Genomic DNA, 21,898 nt, shown 5'->3' with positions numbered 1-21,898 from the left:
GGATGAATGTGTAAAGAATGTACATGTGGCAAAATGTTAACCATCACAGAATCTAGTCTGAAGTTTATAGGTGTTCATTGTACAATTCTCTATTACTCTAAATTTTATTTTTGAACATTTTTGTGATAAAATATTGAGGGTGGAGTAGAAAAAAAACCTAATGAATTATGGGATATTAAAAGAGGTAATCTCATAATGATTGAGAGAGGAGACAAGACGAGAGAGAAAACATTGGAAGTTGGAAAACAAGTGGATGAGGGATAACTGACTTAGCAGACTTAAGATGTCAGAATCCTAAGCCAAGAAATAGGAAAAGCTGGCAGACAACTTGTTAGGTGGTCAAAGGCTTATGAACTTGAAGCTTGGAATTCCTTTGGAATTAGGAATTGGAATAGCCCCAGTTAAATAAAGGAGGTTAGTTAAAAGCTATTTGCTCTAGAAGCACATATGTTCTTAGATGCCCTTCCCAAGAGCTTTCTGTTCTGGGATTTCTCCCACTTTCTAGTGTAAATCGAGGGCTTAATATCTGGAGATGATAAATACAGGGTTTCCAGATTGGCAAAACCAGGAAAATAACATACTACTACTGAATACTGAGGATCTATTGCTTCTAGATTCTTTTCTCTATTGACTTTCCCAAAAGTGAGCCTTGAGATTACTACACTCCGTGTGGGAACTTGGAAGACTCTTCCATGGGTCATCTGACCAAACTAAGAGAAAAACCTAGTGACAGTGATGTAGGGAGTTTCCTTCCCACATTTATCAGACCACGGTTTTCAACTTCTGTCCTCAAGCTCAGAATGTAGTAGTTATGTGAGTGTATAAAAGATGTGCCACCCTTATAGTTATGCTTAATTGGGAGCAGCAGTAGCAACCAAGAATTAGCAGATACTTGGGGAAATCCTCTAAAATGGAGTGAAAAGAATTAATCTGGAAGAATCAAAAACACTGCAAGGAGAAGATTTAACAAATAAGCATCATTAATATCCTCACAGCTGAAAAAGAATGTTCCATCCATGGTATAAGAACTGGGGGATATAAGGAAAATAAAAGCCTCTTAGAAATTAAAAATATGAAGTCAGAAATGAAAAATGGCAACAAAAGCACTGGAAGATGAAGGTGGAAAAAAATTCCCCAAATTAGAGTGGAGACAAAGGTAGAAAGATAAAAGAGAAAAGGGAAAAAACTTTGAGGACAATCTGAATAGTGGATGATCTTGAAAAGATAAGAGAGAAAGCAGAAAGGGATAAATGATCAATGAAATTACTTAGAAAGAAAACACCTCAGAACTGAAAGATATGAGTTACCAGATTGAAAGGGCCCACTGAATATTTACCACAGTGGAAGAAAATAGACCCACGTGAAGGCATAGCATTATGAAATTCCAGAAAATAAAGACGAAGTAAAGAACCTAAAGCTTTCAGAGAGAAAAGAAAAGGAAAGGAAAGAAAAATAAGCCATTTTCTAAGGAACAGGAATCAAAATGGCCTTAAACTTACTTGCGATCAGTTCAGTTCAGTTCAGTCGCACAGTTGTGTCCGACTCTCCGCGACCCCATGAATCACAGCACGCCAGGCCTCCCTGTCCATCACCAACTCCCGGAGTACACTCAAAATCATGTCCACAAAGTCGGTGATGCCATCCAGCCATCTCATTCTCCGTCGTCCCCTTCTCCTCCCGCCCCCAACCTTTCCCAGCATCAGAGTCTTTTCCAGTGAGTCAACTCGTTGCATGAGGTGGCCAAAGTATTGGAGTTTCAGCTTTAGCATCAGTCCTTCCAATGAACACCCAGGATTGATCTCCTTCAGAATGGACAGGTTGGATCTCCTTGCAGTGCAAGGGACTCTCAAGAGTCTTCTCCAGCACCACAGTTCAAAAGCATCAATTCTTCGGTGATCAGCTTTCTTCACAGTCCAACTCTCACATCCATACATGACCACGGGAAAAACCATAGCCTTGACTAGACGGACCTTGGTTGGCAAAGTAATGTCTCTGCTTTTTAATATACTATCAAGGTTAGTCATAATTTTCCTTCCAAGGAGTAAGCGTCTTTTAATTTCATGGCTGCAATCAGCATCTGCAGTGATTTTGGAGCCCAAAAGAATAAAGTCTGACACTGTTTCCACTGTTTTTCCATCTATTTCCCATGAAGTGATGGGACCAGATTCCATGATCTTTGTTTTCTGAATGTTGAGCTTCAAGCCAACCTTTTCACTCTCCTCTTTCACTTTCATCAAGAGACTTTTTAGTTCTTCTTCACTTTCTGCCATAAGGGTAGTGTCATCTGCATATCTGAGGTTATTGATATTTCTCCCAGCAATCTTGATTCCAGCTTGTGCTTCTTCCAGCCCGGCGTTCCTCATGATGTACTCTGCATATAAGTTAAATAAGCAAGGTGACAATATACAGCCTTGACGTACTCCTTTTCCTATTTGGAAGCAGTCTGTTGTTCCATGTCCAGTTCTGACTGTTGCTTCCTGACCTGCATACAGGCTTCTCAAGAGGCAGGTCAGGTGGTCTGGTATTCCCATCTCTTTCAGAATGTTCCACAGTTTATTGTGATCCACACACTCAAAGGCTTTGGCATAGTCAATGAAGCAGAAATAGATGTTTTTCTGGAACTCTCTTGCTTTCTCCATGATCCAGCGGATGTTGGCAATTTGATCTCTGGTGCCTCTGCCTTTCCTAAAACCTGCTTGAACATCTGGGAGTTCACTGTTCACATATTGCTGAAGCCTGGCTTGGAGAATTTTGAGCATGACTTTACTAGCATGTGAGATGAGTGCAATTGTGCGGTAGTTTGAGCATTCTTTGGCATTGCCTTTCTTTGGGATTGGAATGAAGACTGACCTTTTCCAGTCCTGTGGCCACTGCTGAGTTTTCCAAATTTGCTGGCATATTGAGTGCAGCACTTTCACAGCATCATCTTTCAGGATTTGAAATAGCTCAACTGGAATTCCATCACCTCCACTGGTTTTGTTCATAGTGATGCTTTCTAAGGCCCACTTGACTTCACATTCCAAGATGTCTGGCTCTAGGTCAGTGATCACATTATCGTGACTATCTTGGTCGTGAAGATCTTTTTTGTACAGTTCTTCTGTGTATTCTTGCCACCTCTTCTTAATATCTTCTGCTTCTGTTAGGTCCATACCATTTCTGTCCTTTATTGAGCCTATCTTTGCATGAAATGTTCCCTTGGAATCTCTAATTTTCTTGAAGAGATCAATACAGAATGCTAAATGATACAATATTATCTTGTAACTGAATGGGAGGGAGACTTTTTGTACCTTTTAAATAACTTTTGTATTTTGAACCCTTTGAATACATGATCCATTTAAAACACAAATATAATTAGAAATAATACTACAAATAGTGTTTTTTTTTTTTCTTTTGGTTTGTTTAACAAGTATAGTTCAGTTCAGTTGCTCAGTTGTGTCCAACTCTTTGCGACCCCATGGACTGCAGCAGACCAGGCTTCCCTGTCCATCACCGGTACTCCCATGTTATCTTTACAGCAACTTAACTAGGAGACACTTTATTCCCACTGAGTGTTAGAGAGTCAGAGAGGTTTAATCAGGTGGTAGGTGGTGAAGACAGACCTGGAAGCCTTTCATTACTTCTTTTCTAGATGCTGAAACAGAACAGCAGCCATAGTGAGTTGGGAAGTGATAGTTATTGTTGAATTAATACTAGGATGGGAAGTTGAGCCTAACTTTAGGGGAGCGAAGAGTTCTAGTTTTAAGGTTCACAACCTCAATTTTGTGATGGTCTTAAGTATGAGATGTGCCACAAGTATTGTTTGCCAAGTCAAAACTAAAAATTCATAACCTATCAAGTCTTTTAAAAAAAAGTATCCTGGTTTTTTTTTTACTGCCTTTTTTTTTTTTTAACATTTACTTTCTTGAATAGGAGAAAAAACATTTGAGTTGCAGCTGGTACACCTAAACTTGGATATGCTCTAGGAATATGTCATAACCAATTCATGGCAAAATCACCTCTGTCTGGAGGGGAAGAAGAGATTGAGACATTATAAAATAGGTTCTGAGACAAGAACTTTTCAATGTTGACTGGTATTGAAGTGGATAAATGTTTTGTTTTAAGGTGACGTAAATGAAATCAGCTCTAGTGCCTAGGTTTTTGAGCTCCTATGTTTTAATTTGTGGTTGTAAATATACCTGTTATTTTTTTATATTTTTAATAGCTCAGAATGTAGAACTTCAGGGAAAGGCAAATGAGATCGAGAAAGCATTCCAGATTTCCCAGCAGAAATGGAAAGAAGAGTGCAGAAGATTTGAACATGATTTGGAAGAAAGAGACAATATAATTCAAAATTGCCATCAGGAATATGATTTACTTATGAAAGAAAAAAACGGACTAGAGAAAACTCTACAGGTAAATATTTCATGAATAAATTTTTCTATATTTAATATTCATTGAAAAAAATATTCATTGATATGTATTATGGACTTCATTTGTAACTCAGTCAGTAAAGAATCTGTCAGCAATGCAGGAGACCCGGGTTTGATTCCTGGGTCAGGAAGATCCCCTGCAGAAGGAAATGGCAACCTACTCCAGTATTCTTGCTTGGAGAATCCCATTGACAGAGGAGCCTGGCAGGCTACACAGTCCGTGGGATTGCAAGAGTCGGAAACAACTTAAATGTATTATACATTATTTGAAGTTATCTTTGGAAAGGAAAATGCCAGAAAGCAAGCAAATCTGATTTCCTCCTCACTCCTCCAAACTCCTTTCCTCTCTCCCTTTCTTTTTTTTTTAGGGTCATATTTGCAGGTCTGTTTTGTAATACGCCTTAGCAATATGTGAAATTTCTTTTGTGAAAAACAGTTTGAGTTCTCTGATCAAAATTAAAAAACCCCACTTATATGGGAATATTGTAAGAAGATAAGAACCCACAATTCTTTTGGTCTAGCAGCATGAAAAGTTGGAATTTTAGAAATTTTAGAAATGTGGGCCCTAGATTTTGACCTGAATATACAATAAATATAGAAAAATTTTTATATATCTGATATAAACTTCATTATATATGTAGAGTACATTGTATATGGCATGGCAGGTGAAATATATGATGACCTCTTACTGAAATTATTGTGAGCTATTTATCCTCTCATTTTTTTGTTCTTTTTTTAGTTTCTAAAGTAAAAGGGTGGTTTAAAGTTGAAGTTGCCATTCACGTAAAAGATAGATTTTGAATTGTTTGTGTTTGCCATTTTTTTTCAAGTACCAATTTAAATTAAAAAAAAAAATGTGGTGAAAATGCTTTCTATTTACCAGGGTGTAAATGACTTTTCAGGATACTGGAAATAAATCTTCACTAAAAATAATTTTACAAACGCATTTGCCAAATGTAAAAGTTTTAGCACAGTGGTCCCCTTACATTGTCAGCATGTCTGCTTTTGATTTCCTGCTTGCTGACAGTCACAGTTGTCTCTTCTATTTACTGTAATATTCTTAGACCCTGGAACAGTGCCAGACATATACAAGGGTTCCATTAGTATTTGAATAGGGGGAGTTTAATGACAACTGGAACTACAAGTCCCTGGGCTGCTCTATATAAACTGCCCCACATAAAATGTCTTAGAATTATGGGGAAAGAAGAGTAATGGTGGCAGCATTCCTTATAGTCAGCCAGCCTGCATCTCAAATCTCTTATGGATCTTGATGTGATCTTGATCATCTGTTTGGTAGAACTTTGATTTTACACAATTGGCGATTGGCTTTGAACTAATCTTCATGGAGACCTTTGGGAATAAAGAAGAGTCACCGTTTTCTCCTAAGGGGAAAAAGCCTCAAGGCTCTCCCTGTTGGCTTTCCAGTAGTGTTGGGAGGGCAGTCTTTACTTTGCAGATCCATGCTACAGTTTATAAGGACACGGGATGTTTTCCTTCTCTGATGTAAACCGTGGAGTCTTTCTCCTTGTGTTAATGCAGATTGAGTTTTAGACCCTACAGTTTAGAAAATTGGGCTTCTCAGGAAACCTGAATTTTATACTTCTAATGTTTTGAACCAAATTAGATCCTGTAAACGTAGTGCAACTAAGAAAATCCCCGAAGAAAAGCATCTTACAAATACTGCTTATCTGTAGAACAAGAAATTAGTTAATAGTCCAGACATAAAAATGTTTTATTTCAGTTTTCAAATTTTTAATATTATAGAATTTTCTTAATATTGATTTGTTGCACAAAACTTCTTCTCCCCTTTTGTAAGTACTATGTTCTTTGTCAGGTTTATATATGAGTTATCAGGGATAATCCAATTAGTTTGCCTATAGGTAATTAGAGCTTTCCATATTATCTCCCTTACATACAGATTTACATATAGATTGCATATATGCCCAACAGTCTACTTTGTTTTTGTCTTTTTATCAGGATGCATTTTGTTCAGTCCCCTGCAGTTTTTTTGAAAGATTGGTTTAAATATCTATATTTAATATCTGTATTTATATCTATCTGTATCTATCAATACTGTATCTATATCTACCTGTATCTATCAATACTGTATCTATATCTACCTGTATCTATCTTTATATGGATTACATATATGAAATGTTGCTTAAATGGGTAACCATAGCTTCTTATTCAGATGTTATTCTGATTGTCAAAATATAATCATTCTATTAATTCTTTTAACATAAATTATAGTGAGTTTTAACAGTGTATGCATAAGGAAAGCCCTTTGTATGTTTAAATTGGGGATGAAGGAAGAAAGATAACTTTTATTGATCTAATAGTAAAGCAAGATTTTATTCATGTAAAGGAAGCGTTGGAAAAACATCAGGAGGAGAAGAATGAGATGGAGTCTCATATCAGAGAGACAACATTGGAGGAGCTTAGATTACAAGCAGAACAATGGGAAGCAGAGAGAAGAGAGTTACAGTTTATAGTACAGGTATTTAAAAATAATAATTCTGAATTATTTCAATATGTCTTTTTAATGCTTATGATATTAAAATTTACATTAGTGAGATAATTGACTTGCCTACTCAAGGAGAAAATAATTCGTAGAAGGCCATGTTTCATTTGTAGTTACATGACAATGTGGGCAACTGGTTCCAAAAGATACTATTAGAATCAGGTGACTTCCATTGCATAAATTATTTGATTTTTAAAGGACATATATACACTTGGCATTTAGTTTTCCAGTTTAAAATGGGAGACTGTTAGCAGTCTTTATTAACATAAAGAAAGAATAATTAGATTTTGGATATTAAAAGATGCTTACAAATCATATAGTAATACTCTCTTTTGAATTCTTTTTAAGAAGTGCAAATTCTTAATCATGTTCTTTTAACCCTTTCCCTGCCAACACACAGTACAATTTGAAAATCACTGATTTCATCTAATTTCCATTATAGATGAGCAGACTGCAGTTTGTGATTTAGTCATATCATAGATTGAGCAATTAGTGTGGGAAAAGATTATGAGTCTCCAGATTCTTACTTCTGTGTATATTGCATTTCTTTAGGACATTCTATAAATTACTTTGAAGGAGAGTTAGGAGAAATTAAAACTGTTCATTCACTAATCAACTAATTTAAAATTTCAAATAAATTTCCAACATTTCTACTATTAATTTGTGATAAGACAGTTTTTCTACACAAAATGACCTTGAAATATAGTCTTTATATAGATGTCAAAGGTATGTGTTCTTTACAGAATGAAAAATGTTCACCTAAAATAAATTTTACAGTTGCTTTTTGTGTTAGGAACAGTTTTGTAAGATGAAGGTGGCCCCAAACCTGCAGAGAATAGGAGGCACCTATTTCTTTAAGACTGAAATCTGGCAGTAAACAGTGCAAGTACTGAATCTGTTGAGTATGTAAGTGTTCAGAATAACAACAGTACCACATATTTCCCAAACTTTTGTTCCCTGGGCAGTGCTTTTCTTCCCAGTCACTCCCTCTGTGAAATCTGTAAAGACAGTTACTCTTTAGACCTGTTGGTATTTTTAGAGTCTGTTTGTGATTTTTAGTTAGTCAGTCCTCTCATTCAGTCACTTGTTCCTTTATTCATTCCCTGAGTACTTGCTGAGTTCCTGCTGTGGGTCCTGAGCATATAAAATTGATTAAGATATGATTTCTGTCCTAAAAGATCTTTCAACATGGAGAGGCATGTAAAGAGAGGAGAAAAATATTGTAATATAATACACTTTTAAAGAAAATGCTATGGTTTGGGGAAATTTATCACAGAGCAGAGAGCATTTGAGCTGTTATTGATGATTGTCTTCACGGTTACCTAAAACAAACAAGTACACATAAGTAAATGAAAATAGCCTCTTTATTTTTGAATACTCAGAAATTTCCACTACTACCAGTCAGAAGCCCCATATTTATAAAATATATTGAAGAGACCTATATTTAAATGTGTAGATGATACGATTTTAATACAGTTTCCTGATCAATCCTCTAAACCTCACATGAAATGTATGTGGTTAAATCAGACTTTATATTATCAAGTATTAAGGGAATTTGGAGTTCTTTGTCAATCTTTAATTATTATGCGTGGGAAGAATAGGAATATATTCCTTAGTTACCTTCTGTGAGATAGATTTTATTGTATTCCGTAACTGAAATGTTCAGAACTCTGTCTCTTAATTCCTTGTCCTTTTCATTTTAACAAAAGAAAACTGCTTTTCCTTTTATAAAGCAAGCTTAGAAACCTTTTGGATTTTAAAAAAGTCTTTTTTGTTTTAAAACAACTTGAGGGATAGATGAAAATTCTCTCCTCTCTCTATTGGCTGTTGATGGGTTTAGGTTTCCATCCTATAATTAGGTGTTAGTATCACATAGTGTTCTTTTGTGTAACTCTCTAGGGGAATTCAGTTTTTAAAATAAGTTTAAAAAAACCTCAGTGAAGCCCCATCTTAAACAGACAAAGCTGGTATAATATTTCTCTCATCTGGGCTTTAGAATTCAGGCTTGTATAAAAGGAAAACCTTAATTTTATGCCATGTCTCCTTTCTTTCCCAGTAATTGAAGTGATAAATAGAGGTGTACTCTTCTGGAATATTAATGGGGATTCTTAGTGGAGTTATCTCATTTTAAAAAAGTGTTTTTCATTTTTTAAAAATGCATGTCCTCTTTTGATAAACATAAAAATTCCATGCTTCTCTTGGCATTCTTTGAAATTTCAAAACAAAGCAAAGCCATAGTAATTTTAGAATGACGTATATATGTTGATCTTGGGAAAATATGTTATTTTATGTTTTGCTTCCATTTATTTAAATTATTTGTTGTTTCTGAAATAGCAGTGAAAACTTTGAGGATGCTTATTAGCCATGAGCGTTACTACTGTAGGCAGTGTGGGACATGCAGTGGTAAATTGCCACGTTCTTTCCTTTGTCATTTTTATAGTTCACTTCAACGTATAACTCATCGGTAGGATTAAAAGCATTTAGAAGATGAATGTATGTTTTCATATTTATTTTATTTCCAAAGTTCTGTAACTAAGCCAGGGAATAAAGTGACCCTTTCCTCGTTCACTGACTAAATTTGATTTATATATCTAGTGATCGAGTGAGGTGAGAGTTTGTGATGGCAAAGGAGCGTGGGAAATGTTCACTGAAAATAACCACCGACCGAAGGAGGAAGAGGAAGAGTTGGGGGTGGTGGCAAAGAAAGATGTCAGACTGGGTGCGGGATCAGGCTCGGCATCGAGCAGCGGGGTGTGTGCTGAGACAGCAGTTAGGGACGGGGCATACAGCATGTCAGTGATCGACCGGGTGAGCACAGCTGTGATCCAGTGACGACGTGGAGTTTGTTGCATGGAAAGGAAGTGTTTCAGAATTTTGCCTTAAATGATCTAGGTTAGCAAGGAGCTTTTCTTTGTAGTTTCCTGGGAAACCGTCCACTGGTGCCCTGTGTAAGCAAATGATGTAGAAAGTGAGTCTGGTATTGGTACTGCCTGTTATTTCCAAACAGGAAATATCTTAATCAATTTATAGAATTAAAATATATTGTTCTTATTGTAAAAATGCCCCTAATATAGGGAACTTTAAAAACAGAAAGTAGAGGTCTGTGCCCTGTTACTCTGCCCACTCCAGTCCTACCCCTCATCTAAGGGTATATAAACATGTAATTACGTAAATATGCCTCAGTAATATTTGGTGTCCATCTTTTTTTTTTTGGTGTCCATCTTTTAATTCTTGCATTATTCTTGTAGTGCTTGCGAGCTTTTCTGTTATGTGGGAGCTCCTAATACGTTCAACAAATCCCTTATTGATCTACATTTTATTTCCTTCAAAATTTTTTGCTTCACTTTAAAATAATTCACCAACATCCTTGCCTGTGTCTTTGGGCTGTCATACAAATGATTCAGCTGTGTAAATGCCTAGAAGTATAATTGCTGAATCTTCAAGTTTTATAACTGTGATAGGTATTACATAAAGTTACCAGTGAACACTATTTTTGATTGTTGAACTGTGCTGACTGGGGATTTAGAGAGATAACCATGTACTGGACTAAGGTTGTAACTATATCTATGTTGTTTTATTTCATAGGTTAGAAAGGAGGAGTACTTTAGCTCTGATATGTTTCTAACTATTTTAACCCTTCAGACTTGAAACCTTATTTTGGAGTTCAAGAAATAAGTGCATATAAAGAATTACACTTTTGGGCCTATGTTTCTGGAAGATGTGGAAAGAAAGGAAGTTTATTTTCTAACAGCACAGTGTGGTTTACTTTGATGTTAAATGTCAGTTCAAAAACAAACTCCATTTTAAAATATTTTAAGTTCAACACCTCCCTCTAGTGGAAAAAAAAAAGCTCACTCAATTTCCCCTACCCTTCAGTCAGTCAGTTCAGTTGCTCAGACCTGTCAGACTCTTTGCGACCCCATGGACTGCAGCACGCCAGGCTTCCCTGTCCATCACCAACTCCCAGGGCTTACTCAAAATCATGTCCATCACGTTGGTGATGCCACCCAACCATCTCATCCTCTGTTGTCCCCTTCTTCTCCCACCTTCAGTCTTTCCCAGCATCAGGGTCTTTTCCAATGAGTCAGTTCTTCACATCAGGTGGCCAAAGTATTGGAGTTTCAGCTTCAACATCAGTCCTTCCAATGAATATTCAGGACTGATTTCCTTTAGGATTGACTAGTTCGATTTCCTTGCAGTCCAAGGGACTCTCAAGAGTCTTATCTAACACCACAGTTCTACCCTTAATGTGATTTAATTAAATTGGGATCACCGGCTCGATGGACATGAGTTTGAGCAAGCTGTGGGAGTTGGTGATGGACAGGGAAGAGTCAGACACGACTGAGCGACTGAACTGAACTAATGTGATTTAATTTGTTGCACACACAGACACACACTCACTATAGGGATCCAGGTATCTTTGGTTTGATTAGAAAATAAATTCTGTGAAAAAAAAATTAAAAAATTTATTTGGGAAGAGGCAAGTTCTTTTGTAATTTTCTTGTATATTATAACGCACCCCAGACATGGATTATATTGATTAAACCATACACTTTTAACAAGTATCTGAACATATAAAAATTAATAGGGATTAATGTGTAATTAATTAATACCCAATATAGCCAATCAATACCATTAATATTGCCAACATTTACCATCTAGATCATTTAGTGTTTGTCATGTTTGCCTAAGAATTCATAATAGACAAATTTTGTATCACTGAAGACTGGATCATTCACTAACACCCCACCCCCACAAGATAACCATCCTTCTGAAGTTGGTTTAACTTTCTGTCTGTAAACATTGATGATATATGTTTTGTTTTGTTTTTATAGTATTTTGTGTATTTAAAAAGGATGCATGCAGTATCACACAGTATGAGTCTTTGTCCAACTTTTCTCCCCTCTTCTGTTTTTGAGGTTTCAGTTCAGTCGCTCAGTTGTGTCCGACTCTTTGCGACCCCATGAATCACAGCACGCCAGGCCTCCCTGTCCATCACCAACTCACGGAGTTCACTCAAACTCATGTCCATCGAGTCGGTGATGCCATCCAGCCATCTCATTCTCTGTCGTCCCCTTCTCCTCCTGCCCCTAATCCTTCCCAGCATCAGAGTCTTTTCCAGTGAGTCAACTTGTCGCATGAGGTGACCAAAGTATTGGAGTTTCAGCTTTAGCATCAGTCCTTCCAATGAACACCCAGGACTGATCTCCTCTAAAATGGACCGGTTGGATCTCCTTGCAGTCCAAGGGACTCTCAAGAGTCTTCTCCAGCACCACAGTTCAAAAGCATCAATTCTTTGGCGATCAGCTTTCTTCACAGTCCAACTCTCACATTCATACATGACCACAGGAAAAACCATAGCCTTGACCAGACGGACCTTTGTTGGCAAAGTAATGTCTCTGCTTTTTAATATACTATCTCGGTTGGTCATAACTTTCTGAAACCTATCACTTAATCACTTGTCCATTTATTTTCCGTCTTCCAAATTCTCTTTTGACATCTCTTGTTGGCTGTTATCTCTTCTGTCACTCATTTTTATTCTTTCTTCATTTAAGTGGGATTTCAGGAGCAAACAGATGATTGGGTAGGTTTGATTCAGTCAACTTAACTGGTGATATCCTCTTTCTATTTATGACTTTCAGAGACCTTATAGTTTCACTTTTCATTTCATATTTGAGTTCTGGTTTTACGGAATGTTTTTAGTATGAAAAGCAGACAGGGTGTTGTGTTTCATAGCTATAGTTCTTTTTTTCTTTCCAGTTTTATTGAAACATAATTGATTCTTCTCCTGCATGCGTACTCAGTCCTGTCCTGCTCTTTACGACACCGTGGACTGTAGCCTGCTAGCTTCCTCTGTCCATGAACTTTCCCAGGCAAGAATACTGGAGTGGGTTGCCATTTGCTACTCCAGGGGATCTTCCAGACCCAGGGATTGAACCCATGTTTCTTGTATCTCCTGAATTGGCAGGCAGATTCTTGACTACTGCACCACCTGGGAAGCCCAATACAATATGGTATTGTTAACTGTAGTCATCATGCATACATCATATCTTAATATTCAATTTATAACGTTTTTATAAATTTTTTATGGCATACAGTATTACAGTTTTTCCATCATACTGTATTGGAAACATTGTTGAATTTAAAGAAAGCAGTTAACTTGTGATGATGGACTGATACTCATTTTCTCCATTTACGAGAGAGAAACATATGGTACGGTAATGTAATTCTTTGAAAGCAAAGTCACAAAATAGAAAACTAGCTCATTATTAATTTTATATTAAACATCACTGACCTTGGGCTTCCCTGGTGGCTCAGCTGGTAAAGAATCCACCTACAAGTGTGGGAGACCTGGGTTCGATCCCTGGGTTGGAAAGATTCCCTTAGAGAAGGGATCAGCTGCCCACTCCAGTATTCTGGCCTGGAGAATTCCATGGACTGTTTAGTCTATGTGGTTGCAAAGAGTTGGATATGACTGAGTGACTTTCACTCACCTCATGTCTGTTTCAGGATAGACTATCTACTTCAGAACAGATCTTGCACTTGTTGTTCAACACAAATACTTGGTTGATGATGATGACCCAAAAGCATCTCATATAGTTCCAGCTCTTCAGTTATTAGATTGTCATGTGAAAACACATATACACAATAGAAGTTTATTAACTGTGTGCATGTTGATTATTTACTGTATGCATGATGATGATTACTATTAAGTAGAAATGAATCATCATAATGGTCTTCATCCTTGTCATCTTCATGTTGAGTAGGCTGAGGAGGAGAGGTTGGTGTTGCTGTCTCAGGGGTGGCAGAGGTGGGAGAGGTGGAGAACATGAAAGGGAAGGCAAGAGAGGCAGGTGTGCTTGGTGTAACTTTATAGAAATACGTTGTCATTTCTGACTACCATTTTTGCTTTTTCATTTTTCTAAAAATGTTTCTATATGATACCAACCTATCTTTCATTGTTTGGTTTAGTTTCAGTATCCATGTCATAGAAGGTTCCATGTTGTAAAAGAAATCCTTTGTTGTTCAGTCACTAATTCGTGTTTAACTCTTTGCTACCCCATGGACTGCAGCATGCCAGGCCCCCTTGTCCCTCACAGAAGTCAAAAACACTCTTAAAACTAGCATCATTTTATCCCATTGTCTAACGTCAATTTGTTTTCTGGCACTGCTTCTTCTATGTCATCTTCCTCATCATCTGACACTGGTTTGGAAATACTCATCTCCATCGAGTCATCTTCTGTTAATTCCTCTAATGTGCTTTTTATCAGTCTTGAATTTCTCCGAGATTTATATCTTGAAACCCTTTACCCCCCCATCTTTTTTTTTATTCTGTATCTATAATCTCTTTTATGATTTCCTTGATTGACTCGGTCATAAATTCTGTGAAGTCATGGATAACATCTGGACATAGTTTTCTCTAACAGGGATTTATTATTTCAGATTTGATGGCTTGCACATCTTTTTCTATAACGATGGCATTTTTCAATGCTGTAATCCTTCCAGACTTTTATGATGTTGTCTCTATCAGGGCTCTCTTCCATAGCATTAACCACCCTTTCTATAGCGTATCATGTGTGCTGTTGTTCAGTTACCCAGTTATGTCTGACTCTTTGCCACCCCATGGACTGCAGCCTGCCAGCCCTCTCTGTCCGTCACCATCTCCTGGAGTTTGCCCAAGTTCATGTCCATTGCATTGGCCATGACATCCAATCATCTAATCCTCTGATTCCCTCTTTTCCTTCTCCCCTCAATCTGTCCAGCATCAGGGACTTTTCTAATGAGTCAGCTGTTTGCATCAGGTGATCAAAATATTGGAGCTTCAGCTTCAGCATTAGTCCTTCGAATGAGTAGTCAGGGTTAATTTCTTTTGACTGGTTTGATCTCTTTGTTGTCGAAGGGACTCTCTGGGGTCTTCTCCAGCATCACAGTTCGAAGGCATTAATTCTTCACATTCTGCCTTCTTTATGGTCCAGCTCTAACAACCGTATGTGACCACTGGAAAGACCATAACCTTGACTATACGGACCTTTGTTGGCAGAATGAAGTCTCTGCTTTTAAACACACTGTCTAGGTTTGTCATAGCTTTCCTGCTATGAAGCATTTGTCTTCTGATTTCATGGCTGCAGTCACCATCCGCATTGATTTTTCCCAAGAAAAGGAAATCTCTCACTACTTCCATCTTTTCCCTTTCTATTTGCCATGACATAATGGAGCCTGAAAAAAGCAGAGACATTACTTTGCCAACAAGGTCCGTCTAGTCAAGGCTATGATTTTTCCAGTGGTCATGTATGGATGTGGGAGTTGGACTGTGAAGAAAGCTGATCGCCGAAGAATTGATGCTTTTGAACTGTGGTGTTGGAGAAGACTCTTGAGAGTCCCTTGGACTGCATGGAGATCCAGCCAGTCCATTCTAAAGGAAATCAATCCTGGGTGTTCATTGGAAGGACTGATGCTAAAGCAGAAACTCCAATACTTTGGCCACCTCATGTGACGAGTTGACTCACTGGAAAAGACTCTGATGCTGGGAGGGATTGGGGGTAGGAGGAAAAGGGGACGACAGAGAATGAGATGGCTGGATGGCATCACTGACTCGATGGACATGAGTTTGAGTGAACTCCGGGAGTTGGTGATGGACAGGGAGGCCTGGCGTGCTGTGATTCATGGGTTTGCAAAGAGTCGGACATGACTGAGCGACTGAACTGAACTGAACTGAATGGGGCCTGATGCCATGATCATAGTTTTTTTAATATTTAGTTTTAAGCAGACTTTTTCACTTTCCTCCTTCACTCTCAGCAGGAGGTTCTTTAGTTCCTCTTGCTTTCTGCCATTAGAGTGGTATAATTTGCCGATCAGCAGTTGATGTTTCTCCTGCCAATCTTGATTCCAGTTTGTAACTCATCCAGCCTGCCGTTTCTCATGATGTGCTTAGCATATAGATTAAATAAACAGGGTGACAACAGACAGTCCTGTCATATTCCTTTCTCAGTTGTGAGCCACTCAGTTGTTCCATGTAGGGTTCTTACTGTTGCTTCTTGATCCACATACAGATTGCCCAGGAAACAGGTAAGATGGTCTGGTATTCCCATCTCTTTAAGAGCTTTCACATTTTGTTATAATCCACATGGTCAAAAACTTTAGCGTAGTTGATGAAACTAGATGTTTTTCTGGAATTCCCTTGCTTTCTGTATGACCCAGCAAATGTTGGCAATTTGATCTCTGGTTCCTCTGCCTTTTCTAAAGCCAGCTTGAACATCTGGAAGTTCTTGGTTCATGTTAATGCTGAAGCCTAGAATGTGAGATTTTCAGCTTGACCTTACTAGCATGGGAGATCAGTGCAAGTGTCTGATGGTTAGAACATTCTTTAGTGCTACCCTTCTTGGGAATTGGGATGAGGATTGACCTTTTCCTATGGCCACTGCTGGGTCTTCCAGATTTTCTGACATGTTGAGTACAACACTTTGATGGCATCATCTTTCAGGGTTTTGAATAGCTCTACTAGATTTTCATCGCATCCACTAGCTTTATTGACAGCAGTGCTTCCTAAGGTCCACATGACTTCACACTCCAAAATATCTGGGTCTGGATGACTGATCACACCATCATGGTTATCTGGATCATTAAGATCTTTTTTGTACAGTATTTGTATGTATTTTTTCCATCTCTTCTTGATCTCTTCTACTTCTTCTATATCTCTACTGTTTCTGTCTTTTATTGTACCCATCTTTGGATGGAATGTTCCCTTGATATTTCCGATTTTCCTGAAGAGATCTTTCCCCTTCTGTTGTTTCCTCTATTTTTAAGCACTGTTCACTGAAGAAGGCCTTCTTTTCTCCCCTTGCTATTCTCTGGAACTCTGTGTTTAGTTGGGTGTACGTTTCCCTTTCTCCTTTGCTTTTCACTTTTCTTCATTCTTCAACTATTTGTAAAGCCTCCTTGGATAACTGCTTTTCCTTCTTGCTTTTCTTTTTCTTTGGATGGTTTGTTCTCTGCCTCCTGTACAGTATTACCGACCTCTGTCCATAGTTCCTCAGGCACACAGTTTATTAGCTCTTATCCCTCGAATCTGTTCATCACCTCCACTGCATATTCACAGGGGATTTGATTTAAGTCGTACCTGTGTTGCTTAGTGGTTTTCCCGCTTTATTTAGTTTAAGCCTGAATTTTGCTATGAGAAACTGATTATCTGAGCCACAGTTAGCTCCAGGTCTTGTTTTTGTTGCCTGTGTACAGCTATTCCATCTTTGGCTACAAAGAATTTAATCAGTTTGATTTCAGTGTTGACCATTTGGTGATGTCCATGCATAGAGTCATCTCTTGTGTTGTTGAAAAAGGGTGTTTGTTGTGAACAGTATATTCTCTTGGCAGAATTCAGTTAACCTTTGCCCTGCTTCATTTTTTACTCCAAGGCCAAACTGGCCTGTTACTCCAGGTATCTTTTGACTTCCTACTTTTGCATTCCAATCCCCAGTGATGATTATAACATCTTTTTTTTAGTGTTAGTTCTAGGAGGTCTTCTAGGTCTTCACAGTACTGATCAACTTCAGCTTTTTCGGCATTGGTAGTAGAGACATAGGCTTGAGTTACTGTGATGTTGGATGGTTTGCCTTGGAAATGAACTGAGATTGTTCTGTCATTTTTTGAGGTTTCACCCAAGTACTACATTTTGGACTCTTGTTGACTTTGAGGGCTACTCTGTTTCTTCTGTGGGAATCTTGCCCACAGTAGTAGATATAATGGTCATCTGAGTTAAATTCACCCGTTCCTGTCCATTTTAATTGACTGATTCCTAAGATGTTGATGTTTATTCTTACCATTTCCTACTTGACCACTTCCAGTTTACCTTGATTTATGGACCTAACATTCTGGGTTCCTTTGCAGTACTGTTCTTTGCAGCATCAGATTTTACTTCCATCACCAGACATATCCACAACTGAGCATCATTTCCACTTTGGCCCAGCCACTTCATTCTTTCTGGGGCTTTAGTAGCATATTGGACACCTTCTGACCTGGAGGTCTCATCTTTCGGTGTCATATCTTTTTGTCTTTTTATACAGTTCACGAGGTTCTCATGGCAAGTATACTGGGGTGGTCTGCCATTCCCTCTTCTAGTGGGTCACATATTCTCAGAACTTTCCACTGTGACCATCGATATTTGGTGGCTACACATGGCATGGCTCATAGCTTCGTTGAGTTATGCAAGCCCCTTCGCCACAACAAGGCAGTGATTTGTGAAGGGGATCTTATGACCCCTTAATCTAGAGCCTGAATTAGAGATGTTGTGTTTGGGGCAGGTAGACCATTTCAGTGTCTTTAGTGTTAAACATTTCTTTTTCTTTGGGATGGTCTTGCTCCCTCCTGTACAATGTCATGAAACCTCCATCCATGGCTGTCTGAGGAAACCTTACAAATAGCTGTAAAAAGAAGAAAAGCGAAAAGCAAAGGAAAAAAGGAAAGATATACCCATTTGAATGCAGAGTTCCAAATAGCAAGGAGAGATAAGAAAGCCTTCCTTGGTGATCACTGCAAAGAAATAGAGGAAAACAATAGAATGGGAAAGACTGGAGATCTCTTCAAGAAAATGAGATACCAAGGGAACATTTCATGCAAAGATGGGCTTAATAAAGGACAGAAATGGTATGGACCTAACAGAAGCAGAAGATATTAAGAAGAGGTGGCAAGAATACACAGGAGAGTTGTACAAAAAAGATCTTCTCAACCCAGATAATCACGATGGTGTGATCACTCACCTAGAGCCAGACATCCTGGAATGTGAAGTCAAGTGGACGTTAGAAAGCATCCCTATGAACAAAGCTAGTGGAGATGATGGAATTCCAGTTGAGCTATTTCAAATCCTAAAAGCTGGTGCTATGAAAGTGCTTCACTTAATATGCCAGCAAATTTGGGAAACTCAGCAGTGGCCACAGGACTGGAAAAGGTCAGTTTTCACTCCAATCCCAAAGAAAGGCAATGCCAAAGAATGCTCAAACTACCGCACACTTGCACTCATCTCACACGTTAGTAAAGTAGTGCTTAAAATTCTCCAAGCCAGGCTTCAACAATACGTGAACCGTGAACTTCTAGGTGTTTCAAGCTGGATTTCGAAAAGGCAGAGGAACCAGAGGTAAAATTGCCAACATGTGCTGGATCATCGAAAAAGCAAGAGACTTCCAGAAAAACATCTATATCTGCTCTATTGTCTATACCAAAGCCTTTGACTGTGTGAATCACAGTAAACTGTGGAAAATTCTGCAAGAGATGGGAATACCAGACCACCTGACCTGATTCTTGAGAAATCTGTGTGCAGGTCAAAAAGAACAGTTAGAACTGACGTGGAACAACAGACTGGTTCCAGATAGGAAACGGAGTATGTCAAGGCTGTATATTGTCACCCTGCTTATTTAATACTTATACTTATTTATACTTATATGCAGAGTACATCATGAGAAACGCTGGGCTGGAAGAAGCACAAGCTGGAATCAAGATTGCCGATAGAAATATCAATAACCTCAGATATGCAGATGACAGCACCCTTATGGCAGAAAGTGAAGAAGAACTGAAGAGCCTCTTGATGAAAATGAAAGAGGAGAGTGAAAAAGTGTTCCAGTGAACACCCAGGACTGATCTCCTTTAGGATGGACTGGTTGGATCTCCTTGCAGGCCAAGGGACTCTCAAAAGTCTTCTCCAATACTACAGTTCAAAAGCATCAATTCTTTGGCACTCAGCTTTCTTTATAGTCCAACTCTCACATCCATACATGACTACTGGAAAAATCATATCCTTGACTAGACGGACTTTTATTGGCAAAGTAATTTCTCTGCTTTTTAATATGCTGTCTAGGTTGGTCATAACTTTCCTTCCAAGGACTAAGCATCTTTTAATTTCATGGCTGCAGTTACCATCTGCAGTGATTTTGGAGCCCCCAAAATAAAGTCACTGTTTCCACTGTTTCCCTATCTAGTTGCCATGAAGTGATGGGACTGGATGCCGTGATCTTTGTTTTCTGAATGTTGAGCTTTAAGCCAACTGTTTCACTGTCCTCTTTCACTTTCATCAAGAGGCCCTTTAGTTCTTCACTTTCTACCATAAGGGTGGTGTCATCTGCATATCTGAGGTTATTGATATTTCTCCCAGCAATCTTGATTCCAGCTTGTTCTTCCTCCAGACCAGCATTTCTCGTGATGTACTCTGCATATAAGTTAAATAAGCAGGGTGACAATATACAGCCTTCAGGTACTCCTTTTCCTATTTGGAACCAGTCTGTTGTTCCATGTCCAGTTCTGTTGCTTCCTGACCTGCATACAGATTTCTCAAGAGGCAGGTCAGGTGGTCTGGTATTCCCATCTCTTTCAGAATTTTCCACAGTTTATTGTGATCCACACACTCAAAGGCTTTGGCATAGTCAATAAAGCAGAAATAGATGTTTTTCTGGCACTCTCTTGCTTTTTCTGTGATCCAGTGGATATTGGCAATTTGATTTCTGGTTCCTCTGACTTTTCTAAAAGCAGCTTGAACATCTGGAAGTTCATGGTTCACGTATTGCTGAAGCCTGCTTGGAGAATTTTTTTTTTTGGCTTGGAGAATTTTGAGCATTACTTTACTAGTGTGTGAGATGAGTGCAAGTGTGCGGTAGTTTGAGCATTCTTTGGCATTGCCTTTCTTTGAGATTGGAGTGAAAACTGACCTTTTCCAGTCCTGTGGCCACTGCTGAGTTTTCTAAATTTGCTGGCATATTGAGTGAAGCACTTTCACAGCATTATCTTTCAGGGTTTGAAATAGCTCAACTGGAATTCCATCATCTCCACTAGCTTTGTTTGTAGTTATGCTTCCCAAGGCTCACTTGACTTCACATTCCAGGATGTCTGGCTCTAGGTGAGTGTGAGTGATCACACCATTGTTATTATATGGGTCGTGAAGATCTTTTTTGAACAGTTCTCCTGTGTATTCTTGCCACCTCTTCTTAATATCTTCTGCTTCTGTTAGGTCCATACCATTTCTTTCCTTTATTGAGCCCATCTTTGTATGGTATCTCTAATTTTCTTCAATAGATCTCTAGTCTTTCCCGTTCTATTGTTTCCCTCTATTTCTTTGCATTGATTGCTGAGGAAGGCTTTCTTATCTCTCCTTGCTATTCTTTGGAACTCTGCATTCAGATGCTTATATCTTTCCTTTCGCTTCTCTTCTTTTCACAGCTATTTGTAAGACTTCCTCAGACAGCCATTTTGCTTTTTTGCATTTCTTTTCCATGGGGATGTTCTTGGTCCCTGTCTCCTGTACAATGTCACAAACCTCTGTCTATGGTTCATCAGGCACTCTCTCTATCAGATCTAGCCCCTTAAATCTATTTTTCACTTCCACTGTATAGTCATAAGGGATTTGATTTATGTCATACTTCAGTGGTCTAGTGGTTTTCCCCACTTTCTTCAATTTAAATCTGAATTTGGCAAAAAGGAGTTCATGTTCTGAGCCACAGTCAACTCCCGGTCTTGTTTTTGCTAACTGTATAGAGCTTCTCCATCTTTGGCTGCAAAGAATATAATCAATCTGATTTTGGTGTTGATCATCTGGTGATGTCCTTGTGTAGAGTCTTCTCTTGTGTTGTTGGAAAAGGGTGTTGGCTATAACCAGTGTGTTCTCTTGGCAAAACTCAATTAGCCTTTTCTTCATTTTGTGCTCCAAGGCCAAATTTGCCTGTTACTTCAGGTCTTTCTTGACTTCCTACTTTTGCATTCCAGTCTCCTATAATGAAAAGGACATCTTTTGGGGGTGTTAGTTCTAGAAGGTTTGTAGGTCTTAATAGAATCGTTCAACTTCAGCTTCTTCAGTGTTACTGGTTGGGGCATAGACTTGGATTACCGTGATATTGAATGGTTTGCCTTGCGAACAGAGATCATTCTGTCATTTTTGAGATTGCCTCCACCTACTGCATTTCGGGTGTTTCTTGACTTCCTACTTTTGCATTCCAGT

The 21,898-nt window shown here is 38.4% G+C and overlaps 1 protein-coding gene across 11 annotated transcripts in view; it reads left to right on the top strand.

Annotated features, from left to right (window-relative positions):
- The window catches only part of CCDC171 (coiled-coil domain containing 171), a 336,009-nt gene that overhangs the window by 23,728 nt on the left and 290,383 nt on the right, over window positions 1-21,898 (top strand). For 10 of the 11 annotated variants that reach the window (XM_055428191.2, XM_088837892.1, XM_088837890.1 and 7 more), the window contains 2 exons: window positions 4,202-4,392; window positions 6,775-6,906. In XM_055428191.2, coding sequence (XP_055284166.2) covers window positions 4,202-4,392; window positions 6,775-6,906 — 323 coding nt within the window. The remainder of the gene's footprint in view (window positions 1-4,201; window positions 4,393-6,774; window positions 6,907-21,898) is intronic. The other variant, XM_055428194.2, reaches the window with a different exon arrangement.

Source organism: Moschus berezovskii, chromosome 7 (genome assembly GCF_049115385.1).
Source record: "Moschus berezovskii isolate FMDL1 chromosome 7, NW_MosBer_1.0, whole genome shotgun sequence".
In the NCBI taxonomy this organism is placed as follows: Eukaryota; Metazoa; Chordata; class Mammalia; order Artiodactyla; family Moschidae; genus Moschus; species Moschus berezovskii.
Note: the sequence above shows the minus strand (reverse complement) of the source record. Positions and strands in the feature narration are given on the sequence as shown.